Below are 23,722 nucleotides of genomic sequence, written 5' to 3'. Positions count from 1 at the left end.
GTCAAGTTAGCCCAAGGTCTGCTGATGGTCGCATTCCCCGAGACTTCTCATCGAACACAAATCCAAATCACCGAAGACAGATAGATGCGCGATCCACGGCTGACTCGGAAATGAACACAGGGTGGTTTACCATGGAGTTGTCACAGAATCACCAATATCTGAGCAAAAAACACTTAAAAACTCAGGAAGATCCCCAAATATTCCTGGTTTCAGTGGTGCAGCCGCAAGATAGCAATGACAGTAACTCACAGTGGAAAAATCACGTCATTCGACCAAAGGAGTAAGCTGAAATGCGTTCCTCAGTGCTCTGCGCCCAACTCCGAGATTTATTATACTGTTGTAACTGTCAGTATGACTGAGTATGAGTAGGTATTGCAAGATATTTTGACAAATTTTGTTTCGGAAACTTTTAGCTTGGTGAATAGTGTAGGCTGGGGTTCGAATCCAAAGCTTGATTTTTGATTTGTGACAACATTTTGGGGGCAAAGTAAAAGTGGTGCTGAAGTGATTTTGCTGAAACTGTAAGTAATGATTTCATTGTTATAGGGATTCTGTGATCTTTGCATGCCTCAAATCTAACAATGAGTTCCTGTTCCATGTTTTCATTGATTTGCAAGATAATAACTCACGACACAGTTCAAGCTCTTCACAAAATTAATCATTTCAATTTCAGACACGAAATGACAAGAAAGAGAATTTTAGTACCAACAATGATGAAATCCATAACGGTTTCGACACCAACTTAAAGTCACCCATTGTAATGATTGTCTGTCTTGATAGATAGTATATGGTTCGCGTTCATGCTCCTCTTAATCACTTTTTCAGACCATTTACCCGAAACCGTTCCAACTCTTGCTCACGTTTGAGCTCTGATGTCAGAGCCTTGGAGGGGGAGGGGGGATGACATTGCATTTCCTCAGTGTTGTGTGCCTAACTGAAAACAGTTAACCTACGTATTCACCCTTCTTCTTCTATGATCTTGCAACGTCTGTTTCAGAGAGCTCAGGGTGACATCATTCAAGACGAAGATGTGATTCCATCCCTCACAGTCACGGTAAGATATGCAACTTTTTGTTGACGTCCCAGAAACAACTCTGGGATGCTGTAATGCTTAGCATGGAAACCGCCAATCATTTGAGAGTGAACTAAGAAAAGCCAACTTGTCTATCACTTTAGACCAGTTTGAGGGGAGTAGTTGAGATACGGCCGGTACAGCACTCAGTCCAGAAAATTAAGCTCCAGAGTCACTTTTGTGAAGCAAAGTTTGGATTGTTTTGAGCTGAAAGAGGAATTGTAACTTTCTCCTGACTTCGCCTTACAGATTGGCTCTGGAGCTATAACTTCTGCACCAAATCATAATCTTAGGTCTCATTTTTCCTAAAGAAAGAACCTTCATCGACTGGTACAAGTGCTTGGACTCCAAGGGTTGTTGAAAATAATGTGACTGTTCGTTTTTTTGGGAGCCCTGTTTACCCATTATGGTCATCAGGGACTTTATACTCCATTTCAATACATCCATTCCCCTTCTTGTCCATTTGAATGCAGACTTGATATGATAGAAAATCTAACATTTACTCACCGTTATCATTGTCTCCGTCATCTCTTCAGGTGATGATAAAAGCCAAGGCGCACGTCTCCAATGTTGTCGTCAGCATCCATGTTCCCCCACCGCTGACAGTCAATGAGAGCTCATTTACATTCAACACAATAAGTAAGTCATTCATTTCGGTGAAATATTCTCCAAAAAATATTGACCAATGTGAAATTATTAGGAAAGTTGTTGATTGCAACCTGGAAAAAAGTGAATGGATTAGCTATGTTTTCTTGCACTGAACGGATTTGTCAGTATTTCTGGGTGGTAATCAGGCCCAAACATTCATAGCAATGGCGTAACCCCATGAATCATAGTGTCCGTCGTAAAGTGGGTTAGTCGAAAAGTCGGTCTGTTTTAGTCAAATGGTTTTGAAAACAATTCAGTCAGTTCTTTGAATATCTGATCGAGTTCCTCAGATAACAGACATTTATTTCAATGCATATTCTTATTGACTGAGTTCGTCCATCCGTTTGCAGGTCCAAACACCCCATGTGAAATCTCAGCGACTTTCTACATCAAAGACAACTATCTGCCAAGTGATCTGGTTGCCAAGGCAACTGCTACTTATCAGAACATGGCTGGTAAAGATTTCAAGAGCTCGAAATTCCATAAGGCCATTCAGCGCTTCGAGAAATTTGGTTGAGAAAGTTTATACATCCACCTTAAACATCAGGGAAAATTTTCTCAATCAGTTGTAGTAAAAGAAGTCAGTGAGAAGTTGACATCGTCTTCTTGCTGTCAGTCAGGTTGCCAATGAAGTCAGGGCTCGGGCTACCAAATTCACATGCAGCCAGGTGCTCAATTTGATGATGATGCCTTACAGTCTGTTCTTGTTCTCTTTATGATGTTAAACTGATGTGACATGGCATTGTTTGGTTTTATAAACCAAATTTGTTACCGGTCATGTGAAAAATAAACCAATGTTCCAATTGTCTCTGGCTCTGGCTTCCTCAAATCAAGTGTTGACATCATCAACAAAACTGTTTACATCTTAAACTTTTCATTTCTAAATGATGTTATTTCACTTTCAGGTGCGCCAAGAGTTTCACAGACAACCTTCCGTCTGCCTGCAAAACTTGTGATCAAGGCGTGTGCTCCGATCAAGAATGCCAACTACAAAGTGACCATTGATACAAATAAACCACCGGTCAACCTCAATGACCTGTTCCCAGGTAAGAATGGACCATGATTTGTCTGATCACAGCAGACAACAAACCCAGGGCTCGGCAGATGACTTTCCGTCTGCTTACAAACTTGTGACTAGGGCTATAAACGTCAATGATCTCTCCCCAGGTAAGAAAGATTGGATCATGTCCTGACCATGACCCGAATCAGCCACTGGTCGACCTCGGTGATGTTTTCCCTGTTGAGAATATACCAACATTCAATCTGACAGTGGGCTCAGGTTTTCAGATGACATCCCTTCTGCCTGCAAAGCTTGTGATTGGGGCATATGCATTGATTACATCACATTTCATAAAAATAACATAGGAAATAAAAACACTTTTCTATATTAATCACATCACAATTTATTTTTCAAAGTTTGACAGAGTTTCTTAATATAAACCATGACAATATTGAAAATGTTCCGCGTAATAAAAAATATTGAAAGTCAGTGTTCAGTTGCTTAGAGGGTCATTCATTTAATACATAGGCTTATATGGATTGTATTTCTATTTCTGTTTGTGGGCATATATCGGCTGACAGATTGGCACAGCAGTATAAGACTGTTGTTAAAATTTATCACTAGTGCCTATCACCTCTGAGGTTCTGAGTTCGATCCCTGTTCAGATCATGTCTGATGAGACAAAGAGGGTAACATTCCCATGTGCATAAGTGCAACATAGAATATTATTTCATATGATATTTCATTTAGCATGTTTAGCACAGGCATTATAGTTTATGGGTCATGTAAAACAATAGGCCTACTTGGGATCATTTATCTGATACAGTTACACAAACAGCAGCAAAGTTATTGTTTTAATACAGGGGAATGAAATTTCATTGATTTTTTACGCAATTCCTATACTAGTCCATTCATAAATTTTATGTCAGATGAACACAAAAAATAATAACCTTAATATATTTCATCCAGATTGGTCTAGAAATAAACTGTACAGGGCGGACATCAGTGTGCACAAATGCATACAAAAAATCGTTACTAAAGTAAAAAATCGTGTTTGGTTTTGAGGTGAAAACCAATAAAAACCAAACTTCAAAGAAATCTGACCAGTAATTCGCCCTCTAGAGCCCCAAATGATGCGGACATAACATTTACCAATGGACTATAATAATGGTGCCTTTTCTGCAGCACCTGTCACTTATGATAACCAGGATCTGTATCAAGGCACGAAAGCTTTATTGTGAACAGGTCTCCACAAAGACTTCCTAGCTTATCAATATCATAACTCAAACGGCATAAGAATTTATCACATATATGATAATTCAAACAGCATAAAATCATTGTTTACACTTGTAATAGGGAATGACATTACGTGGATCATATACTCTATATTTCAAACAGCCCATGGCAAAACCAATTCATTTCCCCGCTGTGGTGGCAAGTCTACAAACTTTACACGCGTCAAAATATCATTACACAAAAAGATCATCATCATCATCATTTACATTTAATGTAACAAAACATGAAATTATTGATCATTCATTGGTATCTTACAAAACATTATATGGAAATATTTATCATACACTGGTATGATTACTGAAACAGTTGATGCTTCATCATTTATATCAGTCTAACACAACATAACATGAAATATTTATCATACACTGGTATGATTACTCAAACAGTTGATGCTTCATCATTTGTATCAGTCTAACACAACATGACATGGAATATTTATCATACACTATGATTACTCAAACAGTTGAAGCTTCATCATTTATATCAGTCTAACACAACATAACATGAAATATTTATCATACACTGGTATGATTACTCAAACAGTTGATGCTTCATCATTTGTATCAGTCTAACACAACATGACATGGAATATTTATCATACACTATGATTACTCAAACAGTTGAAGCTTCATCATTTGTATCAGTCTAACACAACATAACATGAAATATTTATCATACACTGGTATGATTACTCAAACAGTTGATGCTTCATCATTTGTATCAGTCTAACACAACATAACATGAAATATTTATCATACACCGGTATGATTACTCAAACAGTTGAAGCTTCATCATTTGTATCAGTCTAACACAACATAACATGAAATATTTATCATACACTGGTATGATTACTCAAACAGTTGATGCTTCATCATTTGTATCAGTCTAACACCACATAACATGAAATATTTATCATACACTGGTATGATTACTCAAACAGTTGATGCTTCATCGTTTGTATCAGTCTAACACAACATAACATGAAATATTTATCATACACTGGTATGATTACTCAAACAGTTGAAGCTTCATCATTTGTATCAGTCTAACACAACATAACATGAAATATTTATCATACACTGGTATGATAACTCAAACAGTTGATGCTTCATCATTTGTATCAGTCTAACACAACATGACATGGAATATTTATCATACACTATGATTACTCAAACAGTTGAAGGTTCATCATTTGTATCAGTCTAACACAACATAACATGAAATATTTATCATACACTGGTATGATTACTCAAACAGTTCAAGCTTCATCATTTATATCAGTCTAACACAACATAATATGGAATATTTATCATACACTGGTATGATTACTCAAACAGTTGAAGCTTCATCATTTATATCAGTCTAACACAACATTATATGGAATATTTATCATACACTGGTATGATTACTCAAACAGTTGAAGCTTCATCATTTATATCAGTCTAACACAACATAATATGGAATATTTATCATACACTGGTATGATTACTCAAACAGTTGAAGCTTCATCATTTATATCAGTCTAACACAACATTATATGGAAATATTTATCATACACTGGTATGATTACTCAAACTGTTGATGCTTCATCATTTGTATCAGTCTAACACAACATAACATGAAATATTTATCATACACTGGTATGATTTCTCAAACAGTTGAAGCTTCATCATTCGTATCAGTCTAACACAACATAATATGGAATATTTATCATACACTGGTATGATTACTCAAACAGTTGAAGCTTCATCATTTATATCAGTCTAACACAACATAATATGGAATATTTATCATACACTGGTATGATTACTCAAACAGTTGAAGCTTCATCATTTATATCAGTCTAACACAACATAATATGGAATATTTATCATACACTGGTATGATTACTCAAACAGTTGAAGCTTCATCATTTATATAAGTCTAACACAACATAATATGGAATATTTATCATACACCGGTATGATTACTCAAACAGTTGAAGCTTCATCATTTATATCAGTCTAACACAACGTAATATGGAATATTTATCATACACTGGTATGATTTCTCCAACAGTAGAAGCATCATCATTTATATCAGTCTAACACAACATAACATGAAATATTTATCATACACTGGTATGATTACTCAAACAGTTGAAGCTTCATCATTTGTATCAGTCTAACACAACATAATATGAAATATTTATCATACACTGGTATGATTACTCAAACAGTTGAAGCTTCATCATTTGTATCAGTCTAACACAACATAACATGAAATATTTATCATACATTGGTATGATTACTCAAACAGTTGAAGCTTCATCATTCGTATCAGTCTAACACAACATAGCATGAAATATTTATCATACACTGGTATGATTACCTAAACAGTTGATGCTTCATCATTTATATCAGTCTAACACAACATAATATGGAATATTCATCATACAGTGGTATGATTGCTCAAACAGTTGATGCTTCATCATTTATATCAGTCTAACACAACATAATATGGAATATTTATCATACAGTGGTATGATTACTCAAACAGTTGAAGCTTCATCATTTATATCAGTCTAACACAACACAATATGGAATATTTATCATACACTGGTATGATTACTCAAACAGTTGAAGCTTCATCATTTGTATCAGTCTAACACAACATAATATGAAATATTTATCATACACTGGTATGATTACTCAAACAGTTGAAGCTTCATCATTTATATCAGTCTAACACAACATAATATGGAATATTTATCATACACTGGTGTGATTTCCCCAACAGTAGAAGCATCATAATTTTTATCAGTCTAACATTTATCATACATTTATAATTACAGAAAAATTGAAAGCAGCATCATTAGCATTTAACATAACATAACATGAAATTATTTGTCACTCATTTCTATTATTACTCAACGAGTTGAAACACCATTGACATCTAACATATCATTAGAGAGGGTGCTATTTATAGGCTAAAATAATTGCACAAGAAAGGAAGCATCATTTACATTTAGGTTACGTTCAACTTAACGTTGAATCTAATGGGCTGATATGAATGCAATGCCACCACGTTTAATAAATTCACACCAAGTTTGTAATTTGCTTAGTTTCGAACAGTTGGTCGAGGACTCCTATAGAATATTCCTCGCTACTAGCATTGGATTCCTACTTTCTGTTACAAGCAAAAGACACTGATATACAGTAGAACCTCCTTTAGCGGACACCTCTCTATTAAGGACCACCTCTCTATTAAGGACACTAGTTTTGGTCCCAAATTGGTTCTTTCCATTCAATTTGACCTCTCTAATCAGGACACCTCTCTATTAAGGACAACACTTGTCTGTCCCGAGGGTGTCCTTAGTAGAGAGGTTGTACTGTACTCAGGTATCATAAACCTACTGTGCTCAAATATCGTGTCATGATATGGTAATGATGTCAAGATAGCCTCAAAAGCATTTGGGATGGAGCCCACAGCTTGACACAGACAGCAAAGTCCCAATTTTGATTGTACTGAGTGAACATGTACACTCTGTTGTCACCATTAGACTAAGTTTGCACATTTGGCAAATTTCAAGTGTCTAATTATTTGTGGCACCCTCTCGGCTGTATGAAGGGTGCCAACATGTTGCTAGTGGATTGGCTGAAATGCACCTTGCGATGTGAAGCGGTTTGCTGCGATTTCCTTACTGCTTCCCATAATACTGATGATTAAAAAAAAGTTTCCAAAATATTGCCACAGTGTTGGTACACTTGCAGTAACACTTGTGATAAGATGATTTGATCTGTAAGATATCCGCACTATTTCGTCTTCACAGAAATAGTTCTGACGCTAGCACAGGTTGAAATGTTGTTTCAACAAGCTAATACTCAGATTAAATTGGGTCAATCATCATCTTCTTACACTTGGGTAAGACGCTCTAAGTGTATAAATACCAAGAGTCATGGGTTGGATAATCGATAGTTAATAAGATCTTCTTCATACAGCAGAGGTTGGAAGCTTTGATCAGCTGATGTACAGTGTAGAGTACAGGTTTGCACATTTTGCCTGTTCTAATCTACTATAAACTGGGGGGCAAGTAAAGCTGGAACCTCTGACTTGACCTCCGTAGGCCAATATGAGTTACTATGTACCTGTTTCATATGCCCTCTGATGCAGTTTTGAATGGATTGAGTCCTTCTGATGTCAAGGTATACCTCTGTACTGATACCCTCAAAATGTAAAGATGCTCTCTTTCTAGTCAAACATCCAATCTGACAGGCTCCGGTCATCATTGTCATTCTGTCTTCCATTGAAATCTGACAGGCTCCAGTCATCATGGTCATTCTGTCTTCCTATCTGAAAATGTACCTAAACTCTCTTCTTGCAAGTTGCTCCTCTTTTAAATCCAAGTCTTTAACTGATGAGTAATCTCTTTCATACAAACGCCTTACAAATTCTGTCATTTTCGTTGCTGCCAGAATGCTACGTTCCTTACTCAACCTGGATCCTTCCAGCACATTCACTGGTCTTCCCCATGTATCTTTAGAAAACGATGGTAGGTCGCCCCTTTGGAGGCATTTCTCTAGATATTCATAGACTATCAGCACCATTTTGCCAAGTGACATCTTTGAATATCTAAACACTTTTATCAAATGCATAAATGAAGTTTTCAGTCTGTAGCTGGTGATGTACTCGCCCATTGGAACTGTCTCATCTTTGTCATTCTTCATCTTGAATCCACAAACCTCAGGTTTTCGTAGGCTCTTTGCTGTTATGAACACATCCATCAAGTGTTGGTCCAAGTCGAGTAGGAGCTCAACCTCCTGCGTTGGATGGGATATGCGACCAAGTTGGTTCAGTTCCTCTGTGGTGAAAGTTTTAGAGATGATGCTCTCTTTGTGTGGTATTTTTGGAACAATAAAGCATCTCTCCTCGTCATAATCCTCGATTTCAATAGCAGGGACGAAATCTATTGAAACTGCCAAATCCTTGAACATACTGTCACTATATAACCAGATCCAGGTTGTACAAGTAGTGTGATCAGGGTGTCGCACCGGAGGCAATGGCATCTGAAACTGGGGTTCATGATCAGTTCTTTGATGTTCACCTTCCTTTTGACGCTGATGTTCACTCCAGTAGATCATCAGTCTATTCCACAGCCATATACCATATGGTGTATTGTCTATGTTCAGTTGTATAGTCTTTTCTTTATCTCTTGCCATCTCTCCATAGCCCTCCTTTTTCAGTTTTTGGTTATAAACTGAATATAGTTTGACCATGAAATCTAGTTCATCTGGAAGTCCAACTTTTGAACCTTCAAAGGAACTTCCACAACCAATGACTATAACATCAACAGACTCTGGTATAGCTTCACGGATCACCTCCTCAACTTTTGTTTGGATTTGTTTTGCAAAAGTAGTCAGATCAAAACCTGAAATTCTCTTGACAGAGCCGATACCACACTGTTTTGATACCTCTAAGAGATTTGTTTCACTCTTGTGGCATGAAAAGTCAGTGTATTCGTTGACAATTTTGATAACTGGAGATTGATTGCCGAACAGTTTCCGTATCAAAGTGTTTTCCTCAAATTTGTACAGATAGTCTATTGGCTTCTTTCCCTTATTGTCCTCGCTAGAATTAATTTGAGAATCTGGCTGATCATTGAGAAGTAGTTTTACTACTTCATCTCTTCTGTAGATCACAGCATAGTGTAGGCAATTCCGTCCTTGGTTGTCTCTTGCTTGAAGCAAGTCATTTTGAATTTGAGTGAAAGTTTCTATCAATTTGCAATGTCCATAGATTGCTGCAATATGCAAAACAGACCTCCCTGCAGTATCCAGTGCTCCAATATCGGCCCCTGCCTTGAGAAGGTTACAGATTATGTCTTCATTTCCTATTATTGTTGCATAATGAAGACAGGTCATGCCGAAGATGTCACGGGCATTCACATTTATTCCACGATATTGGAGCAAGACTGACATGTGTTTAGTGAGCCCAAGGGTTGCAGCGACATGAAGCATTGTCCTGTCGTAACTTCCAGGAGCATTGACAGTTTTCTCCTTCTGCCTTGGCTCATGTGTATCATGTGAATCATCTGTATCCTCAAGAACATACAATAAGCTCTCACTGACACTCGCTAATCCAATGTGTAGGATATTTAGACCTCTTTGATCTGAGCCATCAATTTCTTCCCCACATCTAAGCAGTTCATCAAATACTTCTTTGTTGTTGTGTATTGCAAAATAAAGTGGCTTGAGACCTCCGCTGTCTGTAGCATTGATATCAGCCTTGTTATCTATCAATAGTCTGACTACATCAATGTCACCTCCCTGTGCCGCATACGAGAGTGGACTTCTGCCTTCATTGTCTGTAGCTTTGACATCAGCCTTGTTTTCTATCAATAATCTGACTACATCAATGTCACCTCTCCGTGCCGCATACGACAGTGGACTTCTGCCTTCATTGTCTGTAGCATGGACATCAGCCTTGTTTTTTATCAATAATCTGACTACATCAATGTGACCTCCTTGTGCCGCATACGAGAGTGGACTTCTGCCTTCATTGTCTGTAGCATTGACATCAGCCTTGTTTTTTATCAATAATCTGACTACATTAATGTGACCTCTCCGTGCCGCATACAAGAGTGGACTTCTGCCTTCATCGGCTGTAGCATTGACATCAGCTTTGTTTTTTATCAATAATCTGGCTAAATCAATGTGACCTCCTTGTGCCGCATCCAAGAGTGGACTTCTGCCTTCATTGTCTGTAGCATTGACATCAGCCTTGTTTTCTACCAATAATCTGGCTAAATCAATGTTCCATCGCCGTGCCGCAAACCAGAGTGGACTTCTGCCTTCATTGTCTGTAGCATTGACATCAGCCTTGTTTTCTACCAATAATCTGCCTAAATCAGTGTTCCATCGCCGTGCCGCATACCAGAGTGGACTTCTGCCTTCATTGTCTGTAGCATTGACATCAGCCTTGTTTTCTACCAATAATCTGGCTAAATCAATGTTACCTCCCTGTGCCGCATACACGAGTGGACTTCTGCCTTCATTGTCTGTAGCATTGACATCAGCCTTGTTTTCTACCAATAATCTGGCTAAATCAATGTTACCTCCCCTTGCCGCATACGAGAGTGGACTTCTGCCTTCATTGTCTGTAGCATGGACATCAGCCTTGTTTTCTATCAATAATCTGACTACATCAATGTTACCTCCCTCTACCGCATACGAGAGTGGACTACTGCCTTTTTTGTCTGTAGCTTTGACATCAGCCTTGTTTTCTATCAATAATCTGACTACATCAATGTCACCTCTCCGTGCCGCATACGACAGTGGACTTCTGCCTTCATTGTCTGTAGCATGGACATCAGCCTTGTTTTTTATCAATAATCTGACTACATCAATGTGACCTCCTTGTGCCGCATACGAGAGTGGACTTCTGCCTTCATTGTCTGTAGCATTGACATCAGCCTTGTTTTCTATCAATAATCTGACTACATCAATGTTACCTCTCCTTGCCGCATACGAGAGTGGACTTCTGCCTTCATCGTCTGTAGCATTGACATCAGCCTTGTTTTCTATCAATAATCTGACTACATCAATGTAACATTCCCATGCCGCATACGAGAGTGAACTTCTGCCTACTTTGTCTGTAGCATTGACATCAGCCTTGTTTTCTATCAATAATCTGACTACATCAATGTAACATTCCCATGCCGCATACGAGAGTGAACTTCTGCCTACTTTGTCTGTAGCATTGACATCAGCTTTGTTTTCTATCAATAATCTGACGACATCAATGTCGCCTCCCTGTAACGCATACGAGAGTGGACTTCTGCCTTCATTGTCTGTAGCATTGACATCAGCCTTGTTTTCTATCAATAATCTGACTACATCAATGTAACCTCTCCATGCCGCATACCAGAGTGGACTTCTGCCTTCATCGTCTGTAGCATGGACATCAGCCTTGTTTTCTATCAATAATCTGACTACATCAATGTAACCTCTCAGTACCGCATACGAGAGTGGACTTCTGCCTTCATTGTGTGTAGCATTGACATAAGCCTTGTTTTCTATCAATAACCTGACTACATCAATGTTACCTCCCTCTACCGCATTGGAGAGTGGACTTCTGCCTTTATTGTCTGTAGCATTGACATCAGCCTTGTTTTCTATCAATAATCTGACTACATCAATGTTACCTCCCTTTACCGCATTGGAGAGTGGACTTCTGCCTTCATTGTGTGTAGCATTGACATAAGCCTTGTTTTCTATCAATAATCTGACTACATCAATGTTACCTCTCCGTGCCGCATACGAGAGTGGACTTCTGCCTTTATTGTCTGTTGCATTGACATCAGCCTTGTTTTCTATCAATAATCTGACTCTATCAATGTTACATTCCCTTGCCGCATACGACAGTGGACTTCTGCCTTTATCGTCTGTAGCATTGACATCAGCCTTGTTTTCTATCAATAATCTGACTACATTAATGTAACCTCTCTTGACCGCATACGAGAGTGGACTTCTGCCTTTATCGTCTGTAGCATTGACATCAGCCTTGTTTTCTATCAATAAGCTGACTACATCAGTGTGACGTCCCTCTGCCACACACAAGAGTGGACTTCTGCCTTCATCGTCTGTAGCATTGACATCAGCGTTGTTTTCTATCAATAATCTGACTACATCAATGTGACCTCCAACTGCCACGCACAAGAGTGGACTTCTGCCTTTATCGTCTGTAGCATTGACATCAGCGTTGTTTTCTATCAATAATCTGACTACATCAATGTGACCTCCCTCTGCCACGCACAAGAGTGGACTTCTGCCTTTATCGTCTGTAGCATTGACATCAGCCTTGTTTTCTATCAATAATCTGACTACATTAATGTAACCTCCCTTGACCGCATACGAGAGTGGACTTCTGCCTTTATCGTCTGTAGCATTGACATCAGTGTTGTTTTCTATCAATAAGCTGACTACATCAGTGTGACCTCCCTCTGCCACACACAAGAGTGGACTTCTGCCTTTATCGTCTGTAGCATTGACATCAGCGTTGTTTTCTATCAATAATCTGACTACATCAATGTGACCTCCCTCTGCCACGCACAAGAGTGGACTTCTGCCTTTATCGTCTGTAGCATTGACATCAGCGTTGTTTTCTATCAATAATCTGACTACATCAATGTGACCTCCCTCTGCCACGCACAAGAGTGGACTTCTGCCTTTATCGTCTGTAGCATTGACATCAGCGTTGTTTTCTATCAATAATCTGACTACATCAATGTTACCTCTGTCTACCGCACACGAGAGTGGACCTCTGCCTAGTTTGTCTGTAGCATTGACATCAGCCTTGCTTTCTATCAATAATCTGACTACATCAATGTTACCTCTCTCTAACATATACAAGAGTGGACCTCTGCCTTCATTGTCTGTAGCATCGACATCAGCCTTGTTTTCTATCAATAATCTGACTACAGCAATGTGACCTCTCTGTGCCGCATGCAAGAGTGGACTTCTGCCTTCATTGTCTGTAACATCGACATCAGCCTTGTTTTCTATCAATAATCTGACTACTTCAATGTTGCCTCTCCCTGCCGCATACCAGAGTGGACCTCTGCCTTCATTGTCTGTAGCATTGACATCAGCCTTGTTTTCTATCAATAATCTGACTACATCAATGTTACCTCTCTCTACCGCACACGAGAGTGGACCTCTGCCTAGTTTGTCTGTAGCATTGACATCAGCCTTGTTTTCTATCAATAATCTGGCTACACCAATGTTACCTCCCTGTGCCGCATACCAGAGTGGACTTCTGCCTTCATTGTCTGTAGCATTGACATCAGCCTTGTTTTCTATCAATAATCTGACTACATCAATGTAACCTCTCCCTGCCGCATACCAGAGTGGACCTCTGCCATAAACGTCTGTAGCATTGACATCAGCCTTGTTTTCTATCAATAATCTGACTACATCAATGTAACATTCCCATGCCGCATACGAGAGTGGACGTCTGCCCTCATAGTCTGTAGCATTGACATCAGCCTTGTTTTCTATCAATAATCTGACTACAATAATGTTACCTCTCTGTACCGCATACGAGAGTGGACTTCTGCCTACATTGTCTGTAGCATGGACATCAGCCTTGTTTTCTATCAATAATCTGACTACATCAATGTAACATTCCCATGCCGCATACGAGAGTGGACTTCTGCCCTCATAGTCTGTAGCACTGACATCAGCCTTGTTTTCTAACAATAATCTGACAACATCAATGTTACCTCTCTCTACCGCATGCAAGAGTGGACTTTTGCCTTCATTGTCTATAGCATGAACATCAGCCTTATTTTCTATCAATAATCTGACTACATCAATGTTACCTCTCCCTGCCACGTCCCAGAGTAGACTTCTGCCTTTATTGTCTGTAGCATGGACATCAGCCTTGTTTTCTATCAATAATCTGACTACATCAATTTTACCTCTCCCTGCCGCATACCAGAGTGGACTTCTGCCTTTATTGACCATAGCATTGACATCAGCCTTGTTTTCTATCAATAATCTGACTACACCAATGTAACCTCTCTCTACCGCATACGAGAGTGGACTTATGCCTACATTGTCTGTAGCATGGACATCAGCCTTGTTTTCCATCAATAATCTGACTACATCAGTGTTACCTCTTCCTGCCGCATACGAGAGTGGACTTCTGCCTTCATTGTCTATAGCATTGACATCAGCCTTGTTTTCTATCAATAATCTGACTACATCAATGTTACCTCTCCCTGCCGCATACGAGAGTGGACTTCTGCCTTTATTGTCTATAGCATTGACATCAGCCTTGTTTTCTATCAATAATCTGACTACATCAATGTCACCTCTTCCTGCCGCATACGAGAGTGGACTTCTGCCTGCTTTGTCTGTAGCATTGACATCAGCCTTGCTTTCTATCAATAATCTGACTACATCAATGTTACCTCTCTGTGCTGCATGCGAGAGTGGACTACTGCCTGCTTTGTCTGCAGCATTGACATCAGCCTTGTTTTCTAACAATAATCTAACAATGTCTGTGTCATCAGCAGTATGAAGTGCAGTTTGATCACCTGTACCCCTGACATTTACATCAGACTGGTGCTCAAAAAATAACTGCAGAAGTTCAATGGAAGGGGTCTTAGCTGCTCTGTGCCAAGGAGATTGACCACCAATATCCTTGATGTTGACATCAGCACCATTATTTAACAACACTCTTACAACATCAAGCAGAATCAGTTTTTGCCTATCATTGTATAATGAATTTAATTTATGCAGTGCTAGCAAATATCCTAACGCAGTTATATCATATACACCCTGTTCATTGACATAGGCATGATGCTCTACTAATTCTATTACAATTGCTTTCTTTGCATCTTGAGTTGTAGCCTGGTCTTGGCCTTTTAGTGCTTGAATAAGGTTTTCGATAGCTATTTGCACAAGTAGCTTACCATCTTTGTCTTTCTGGTTCACATCCCCACCAGCGGTGATTGCGTGTTTAACACCTTTCAAGTTCCCTTCATCTACTGCATCGAACAGTCGTTGGTCGGCAGTTTTTGCTTGTGTCTCCTCCATCATCAAACCGCTATAGTTCTTGTATCAACCGGTTGGTCTGTGACTATTCCTGTAATGAGTGAACAACCTGATAGTGAGTAATTTTTCGACCTAAAAAAACTGAGAAAGGAAGAAGAGGAGAGGCTGGCCAAGACCATGGTGCAATGCACCATTATGATTGCTTCGATTGGCGTCAGGCAAATTACAGCCATGCCTAATATGTGAGGGCCTTATTTGGAACAGGACCTGCTGTCACTGGTCTCAATGCATTGTGCAAAATAGCGTACTCCAATCAATCTATTGGGGGTTGCATGTAGATAGCAGCAATAAGTCCCTAAATGCAGTTAATTTCGTGTTTAACCTTTAATAAAACTTCAGTAACGTTAGAAATTTAATGTAGCTCAATCATCGTGCCCATTTAACTAATGTATATTACATTTCAACTTTGCTCGCTCCATGGGTATATGCTAGTATATTGAATACTCTCAGATTCCTAGAGAGAATGGAACCTTTTATTTCTCTTAACTGGAAACAGAGGTGATGAGCCTACTCAAAAAAGACTTGACCTACTGTACGGGAGTGCCATCCAAATTTCAGCCACATACTGCAGGATTTCTTGACTTCCCTGCCATGACTAAAGAGTTGGCCAGAGGCAGTAGAGCTAAAGACCAAGCTGTGGGGATCGCTGGATGAACCTCCTCGAGTATTATGGCCAATATTTAACACTGAAAAGAAACAAAGGCACCATCCCTGACTGTCAGATAGTAGAACAAATAATAAGATGGCGTGTGCTCTGCAGAGAAGGTATTAGTTTACATATGGGCACTGGTGATCTCCCATCTCTATGATTTTTTCAGACTGCCACAGGGGTCACCACTGTCGGCAATCCAAAGATCATCTTCAGTTACAGGGTTTTGTACACGAATAAAATTTGTGTACATTGCGTGTACATTGTGTTAACATAGTTTATTGCAAATAACGTTTTTCACATAATTTCAAGCATAACCAGCTTTGGTGACCTTGTCACACCTCTTGGCAAAACTTTGATCTTTACTGTAACAGCTGGAGAAAAAATTCTTACCTTTTTCCGAGGATCCTTTGAGATGGTGTCGTGAGTCTCTATTCACAAACTATGGAAGGTATATTCTAATGTCATCAAGTGCCTTGAGTTTTGATATGAAAACTTATATTTCATAGCGTTATGCTTCAAAATGTGCATACATGTTGCCAACTCTCCATGGAAGATCCATTGAAAAGTATTTGTTTTGCATAGCTTCCTCAAATGTGACCAAAGAAAGTGATTTAACTTTTAACACTGGTATGTTGGACTACACCGTGAACTCCTTCCTGTTCGCACATGAGGCTGAGATAACAAATGCGTTATTTCCATCCATTGGCAAATCTGCAAGCTTGTATATCAGATAAGTCACACACCGAAGAATTTGTATACTCAACCAATGTTTCTGTTGATAAATCCGGTTATTGTGTGCTTATCAAGGCACAAACTACTAGAACAAAATCCAACTAAAGGCAAACCTGTTCTATTATTACACCTAACTTGATGTCAGCTGTAGTCAGTTTTGCTAGTGCGCCCTGGCTACGCCCGTCTTAAATATTTGTCGGATACCGAATCTAGAACTAAACCATGACCTAAAAAGGCAATCTTTTAGGAACCATTGTAAGCTGGGTAGGTGTTTTGAATAATGAGCCTTATCAAGTCAATATTGTCAGTGATAACAAGTTTGAGATTTGTCCCATGGCCTAGAGTGATATCATAGTTATTTTTTTTATCTTATGACCACTCATTTCTGGACATAGTTTACTGGTCTGTCTATTTATTACTCTTAGACAACTGGAGGGCAAAAAAAGTGTATGGTGCCAGTGCACTAGTTTAAATTCAAATCGCACAAGAAATTAGTTGTGTTAAAAGTAACAACAAGGTGTATTGATTGTATTTTCAGATCTTCTTGGTGACTATGCTGATGGTCCCGGCAATGCCTTGGGGTTCCAGTACTATGGGGGTCCTGTGGTCACAATGTTGGCATCAAAGACATCACGTAAGATCTGTGAATAATAATATGTAGGCCATGACATTTCCATTTCCACTCCAATGCAGGATAATGGAATTTCCCACCAGTTGTAATTATCTTCTTCTCCTGATGATATGGAGTCTTCAGTAAAAACATTGGAATTCAAATTAAACTCGTTTAGATTGCCTTTTTGAGCCAAAACAGAAATGAAAAAGCAACAGTAAGACAGAAGCGATGTTCAGATGATTCTGCTGTGATCTTTCAAACTTTCCTGTGCAATAACCTGCAATCAACAGAACAGTCATAAAGTTCTCCCCAAAACTGTCATCAAATCATAAACTTTTCTGTTCTCAGAGCGCTACCGTCTTCAGTGTGACAGCTTCGAACCAATGTGGCTTCTCGCCAACGAGCTCGTCAACCGACTGAGCGGTTACTTTAAGGGTAAAAACCAAGATGGATTCCAGGCATCCTTTAGCGGTGCACTGCCGCTGCATGAATATTTTGAGGTCCTGGAGCAACATTTTGAAGTAAGTGATAAATTTGGAGGGGGAACAGATTTGTGCCTATCAAGAGAAACATGTGTATTTCTACAGTTTTAACAAATGTATGCTCCTTCACGTGCTCTCAAGCACTGTGCATTCATACTCGGTTAAAAAATCAGTCGCTTCACCAATCTACAGTGCACCTAGAGGACTTTGACAGTTTTATAAGAGTTTCTATTTTGTATTCTTACTTGTAGGTGCGTTCAAATCAAAATAAGTACAAGGACCTTCTTGCCCAGAGGGCATCCCAGTTCCGTGCCATTCAACGCAGACTGCTGACCAGATTCAAAGATAAAACGCCTACACCGTTGTCGAATTTGGATACATTACTGGATGGTACTTACAGACAGGTAAAAATGGGTGTGATGCTTCTGGTCTCTTGCTCAGAATCTGTGGGTGGTAGGTTCAAGCCTCCATTTCTTGGCCACTTTGTTGCTCGAGGGTGAACTCTTGTATCTCTGCAGCCCCTCCATTCCCCAGCATTCCTTTGCGCTGACCTATGCCAGCGACAGTCAGGGCTGCCAACCTAGGATTTCTCTGGATCTACGGAAAGTTTGCTTCAAAAATCCATTCGAAATAATGAAGGTCACTTGCAAAATGCTGGAAAGTACTTATAGTTTTGTTTTTAAAAATCTTGGTAATCCACTGCAGGCAGTGTTGGCATCTATCTCTGAACAGTTGTCTTGAAGTACTTGTGACTGCAATTGTAACATCAAGTCTGTCCAATTGGACTTGAAAATGTACTTACCAATGTATGAGAACTAAATAGTTTTGTGGTCCGTCTGTTTTTTCAGCTCCTAGCCCTCGCAGATGCCGCAGAGGAAAACGTGCGTAACCTTGGCAGGGTCTCGAGCTCTCTCAGTGCTGCCACCTACCTTCTTAATCTACTGATACTATTGTGGACCAACATGTCCGATAAGGAGTTCTACGTGCTGCAGAGCAGTCTGTGTCCGCAGGTTAACGATTCTGAAGACCAGGTACGCGTCCTTAACCTGTTCACCACTGCGGATTTGGGAGTGTTCCGTTCCCCTGGGCACACCAGGTATACATGTAGAGCAGGTGGCCTGGATCCCAATTCGGCTTAGGAAAAGTTACATTGTAAAGTTTCTAGCACGAGAAAACTTGAGGAAAATTTTGCAGAATGGATCACTTTGTGCCAGTAGTATGTAGTGCAAGTACCTGGTTTATACTGGTATGGTAGAGTTAATCTAACCTACTCTAAACTTGATTGTTCTCAAGGGCTGGGAAGAGATGGTCGACTGTGCGATCACACATCTGCTGCGGACCTGCCTCGCCAAGAACTCCAAAGACCAAGCCATCAATCCATCCCCTCTCACCCCGCCGAAAGATACGCAAAAACTTAAGAAGCATATCGCGCTACTCTGTGATAAACTTAGCAAGGGTGCCAAGCTGGTCATTGAAGGCCTTCCGCAGGACATCGGTAAGTGTTAAGTTGTATGAGGGAAATGCCATTCGTGGTTATTGGTGGCTCAAGAAAATAGACATGAAGTGGTATACTATGCTGTGGTGCAGTTATCATGCTAGCGAATTTGCTGAAACTTGATGTTTATAGTATTCATAAAGAAATGAAAAATCTATTGCGGGGCAACCACGATGAAGTTTGTTATCATTTTGTTACAGACACCAGCCTACCTGGGCCGGCTCCGATCCTCCAAGCGGACAAAAACCTGCCGAGGAAGAAGAAAACCCAACCGATGCTATCAGACGACATCGTTGACGATGGCACAAACTTGGGCGAAGCGGCCGTCCCGATCGGAAGCAAATTTGGCAAAATAAAAAGTCCACGGAATAAGAAGCCAAAGAAGAAAAAACCAGCGGAGGAGGAGGAGGTTTCACCGCTTGCAGGGCCGAGTGATGGGTTATTAGATCTTGGAAACCTGCCTCCGATACCTGGTGGCAACCGGCTTGGAGATGGTTAGTGCTTTTCTTTCTACCAGGTGCTCATCCTTGGTGCCAAATTAACCCCGCACCTCATTGCTGTATAGTTATAAACAGATGCTCTTTGGCCAATTTTGAAAGTTCATGTAGTAAAAAATGAATTATCAAATTTGCCTCAGATCTACAGTTTGAAAACAACTGAAATGAAAATCAAGCCTAAAGGTTGATTGGGTGGCATTAAAGATATTTTTTATTCAATTTTTCAAAAAGACTTTCCTTGCAGCTTGTATTTCCAACACAGTAAACTTTGAAAACCAAAATAACATCCTATCATTTTCCCCAGGATTCCGAGAACTACAAAAACAGCAGAAGATCCGAAATAACGTGCCGGACCTGGATGACTTGAATTCAGAACAGCCCCCGCCGTATCAGAGCTCACCACCGCCGTACGAAGACGAAAATACGTTAATAAATGGCAGTGGCCATGGGACAGGAGAGAAACTGTACTCTTTATAGAAATGAGGGGGTTGATTTGAATGTTACAAGCTGACGGCCACCGTTTGGAGGGCAGTTGCTGCAATGGGACAGGTGAAAAACTTTACTCTACTCACAAAAGGGGAGGCGCCTGAAAGTAGGTCTCCACAGTAACCTGGGTGGTTTTGTACCTTTGGGGGGGGGGTACACAAACGCAAGTGTTAAAAACAACATCCAGTTACTTTCCCTGCCCATGATGTGTCAGCTTTAAGCTTTGTGACAGGACGTTTTCACCTTGAAATTTGTCAAACCTTTTTGCAGTGTTTATACCCATGACAGTGCTTTGCTTTAATGATGTTTTAAAAAGAGATTCCAATACTTATTCCGTCCAGTTATTAATCCATTCATCATAAAGTTAGGCCTTGTCTGCTCATCCTGGTACAGATATTAGGCTCTTACAGATATCTGTCGGCAGTGAAATGAACCTCCCAAGGCTTGAGAGTGTTGCAGTGCAATTCAGATTCTGTTTCTGATCGCCACTGGATGTCCAGGACTACGCTAATGTGTATAAACAATTCCTCATTCAGTGCTCAATTCTTGAAACATTTAAACTTTAACAGAATGTTTTGTTGAATAGGCTGATTCAGGGCTGATATGAAAAGATCTGTGAAGGCCCTGAATTAGCATGTTGAACTTCAATATGCTGCTGAGGCTAAGGGCCCATACTTCTAGTCTGTACCGGGTTGGCTTATGATAGGGAGGAGCACTTTTGTGGAGACGTGTTATTACATGTTTTTGCATACCAGGGGTCCTAAAAATCAGAAAAAACTGTGTACCTTACTTGAAGTAGCGATACTCCAAGTTTTCCTAAATACATTTCTTTGTCTTCATTTTTCATGACTTAGTAGAGGCCTTTGTTCTTCTGTGTCCATTCTTCTGTAAGTTTTTGTACATTCTTGTTAGGCTGATATACATTCTGACATACATTCTTCATACATACTTCTGTACGAGACAGTCAGTGCAGTTTCAGTGGTGTAATGCCTGCTCTTCTGACGTATGAAAACTCAGTCTTATTGGGTAAGAGATGTATCAAGTTCATAGGAGGCCATTACTTGAATCGCGTTGTTCTTAATACTATGCTTGTACATTACCGTTAGAGCACATCTGTTGGATTCTTGTTGTTTATAATGTGATTGTGAATATGTTGTTGTTAAGTAACTATAGTGACATCCATCTGCTAAAGGGACAATGATTTTAAAAAGGGCTGTACTTAATTATGTGAAAAAACTATGTTAGTCTTCTGTTTCAGCGATTTGGAAGATATCCACTTTTAGAAATAAGTTCCGTCCTCAAAAGACAGTTCCCTCTCAAATAGTTTTATTTTGACAATCTTTATTTGTGGATAAACTTCTTGTGAAATCTGTTTGATTGTGTGGTTGAGTAAAGAAGTTGTGCTACATTAGTCTATCATGTACTGTTTACATGTAGATTTGGGTTAGTTTGTTATCAACTACAATATAGGTTATCATCTGACTTAACGGTATTTGGTCTTAGCAGTGCAGTTTACTTAGAAAACTGTCCACATCTATTCAAAACGCGCACTCTGTGAAAAAATTATGTACCGGTATCTACACAATGTCCTGTGAATAAAATTGATCTTGGAATAAGATGTAATGTCTTTGTGTGATAATTATGATGCACTCAAGACAGCATAAGGACCCTGCTGAACATTTAGAGAAGCCATGGGCCTTGAAGGTGTTCTTGATACAGTCGATGATACTGTCAAGAAAAGCATATTGGGATGTACTGTATCAGGTACTACAACCTGCAGATACATGAGTGGCCTCAATGGCAAGTAGGATCCTAATGCTGAAGTCTCTGGTTCCTGAGGTACCTCAGTCAGGCTTGGCTCTGTGAATTTTTTCCTCCTAGCCACTTTTTAGCCAAGTGGCTGTCACTTTTAGTCATATTGAGTCAGCTCTAGCCATTGCCGATCGTTTGTCCATCTTGGGGCCGTCCCAGCCCACAGTAACATGTGCGAGAATGGCAGCCCCGCCAGTACTGAGACTAGCAAGAGACAAGACCACTAATGAATATTCATAGGTTGGAGGGTCGAGGCTTATCAATTAGACGAGTGCATGTTTTTAACTCTCAAGTACATATTTGGGAGGTATTGAAAAAATATTTGTTGTGGCAAGTCTACAGATATAAAGAAATTATTTGATGAAAAAATTAATTTCGAATTTTGCTAATTGGGTAATAGGGGGCGTGTTTTGAGTTTTTCCTGCCAGTTGGCTGAAAAGAGTGGAAATATCAAAGTCTGTCTAATTTGTCGATTATAAAAAAATTTCCGTGGTCAATCACCAATTTAAATCGCACCAGTTACTCGCAAGACTAACCCGTATATCATATCCGAATTTCAGTTTCACAAGTCAAACATTGACAATTTAACTGCTAAAAGGATTAAAAAATCAATTGTGGTCTTGTCTCGCAAATCAACGAACGATTCGAGGAACCCGTGACCGGGGACTCCATGGCAACGAAGCGAGCGGGAAACTAGCCGATCGGTGTCTGCCCATTTTGCCTTAACCTTATTCGCCTTATCCAATTTTGCCTTCTCCCATTTAGCCTTCTCCTAACTTGCCTTTTCTCAATTCGCCTTCTACGATTTCGCCATCGTCTTATCTCGCCTTTGTTCCAATTGGCCTTCTTCCTAACTCGCCTTCCTCTCATCTTGCCTCATCCTAGTTTGCCTTTTCTTATTTCGCCTTTGTCCTATTCTGCCTTGGTTCCATCCTGCCTTATCTCATCTTGCCTTTTCTTGATTGACCTTTGTGTCAATTCGCCTTCTTCCCATTTTGCCTTCTCCCGTTTCGCCATATCTCAACTCGCCTTTTATCAATCCCCCTTCGTTAAGCAAGGGGTCTATTATTCGCAGGGGGGGGGCAGTGTTTTGAGTAGTTTAATGATTCTGTTCAAAAAAACTTTGGTACTTGTATTATCTCATGCTAAGTTATAGCATTGCTGTGAATGAAGAACATCAAACGTACCAAAACCATCTAAAGGGAACACTGCGTGGGACGTTCTTGAGAGCTAACTCGTTCTGTGAGAAGGCCTCATAATTCCCCAATGATCAAAGGAATACATCTTCCAGATTGCTGGATTTGAGTAGGCCTATTGACCATAGTCCATAATAAAGA

The 23,722-nt window shown here is 39.8% G+C and overlaps 2 protein-coding genes across 3 annotated transcripts; one reads left to right on the top strand and one right to left on the bottom strand.

The window, feature by feature from the left end:
• Nucleotides 1-133: 133 nt before the first annotated feature.
• On the top strand, nt 134-22,177 carry LOC135499528 (protein PTHB1-like). 2 transcript variants are annotated; one of them, XM_064790336.1, is made up of 12 exons: nt 134-365; nt 998-1,054; nt 1,609-1,711; nt 2,071-2,175; nt 2,626-2,766; nt 17,539-17,634; nt 17,962-18,134; nt 18,347-18,499; nt 18,944-19,126; nt 19,389-19,590; nt 19,791-20,084; nt 20,392-22,177. In XM_064790336.1, exons 3-12 carry the CDS (start codon nt 1,612-1,614, stop codon nt 20,562-20,564), a joined length of 1,620 nt encoding a protein of 539 aa, XP_064646406.1. In that variant the 5' UTR covers nt 134-365; nt 998-1,054; nt 1,609-1,611; the 3' UTR covers nt 20,565-22,177. The 2 variants fall into 2 exon arrangements, with proteins under 2 accessions (XP_064646406.1, XP_064646405.1); XM_064790335.1 differs by lacking the exon at nt 134-365 and having other exon boundaries at nt 812-1,054.
• On the bottom strand, nt 8,345-14,647 carry LOC135499907 (uncharacterized). The gene is made up of 2 exons (XM_064790944.1): nt 11,539-14,647; nt 8,345-11,448 (listed from the first exon to the last, which is right to left on the bottom strand). The coding sequence occupies exons 1-2, from the start codon at nt 14,645-14,647 to the stop codon at nt 8,345-8,347; spliced, it is 6,213 nt and encodes a 2,070-aa protein (XP_064647014.1).
• Nucleotides 22,178-23,722: the final 1,545 nt, after the last annotated feature.

Source organism: Lineus longissimus, chromosome 15 (assembly GCF_910592395.1).
Source record: "Lineus longissimus chromosome 15, tnLinLong1.2, whole genome shotgun sequence".
In the NCBI taxonomy this organism is placed as follows: Eukaryota; Metazoa; Nemertea; class Pilidiophora; order Heteronemertea; family Lineidae; genus Lineus; species Lineus longissimus.
The sequence above is the reverse complement of the archived record's forward strand: the minus strand, read 5'-3'. Positions and strand labels throughout refer to the sequence as shown.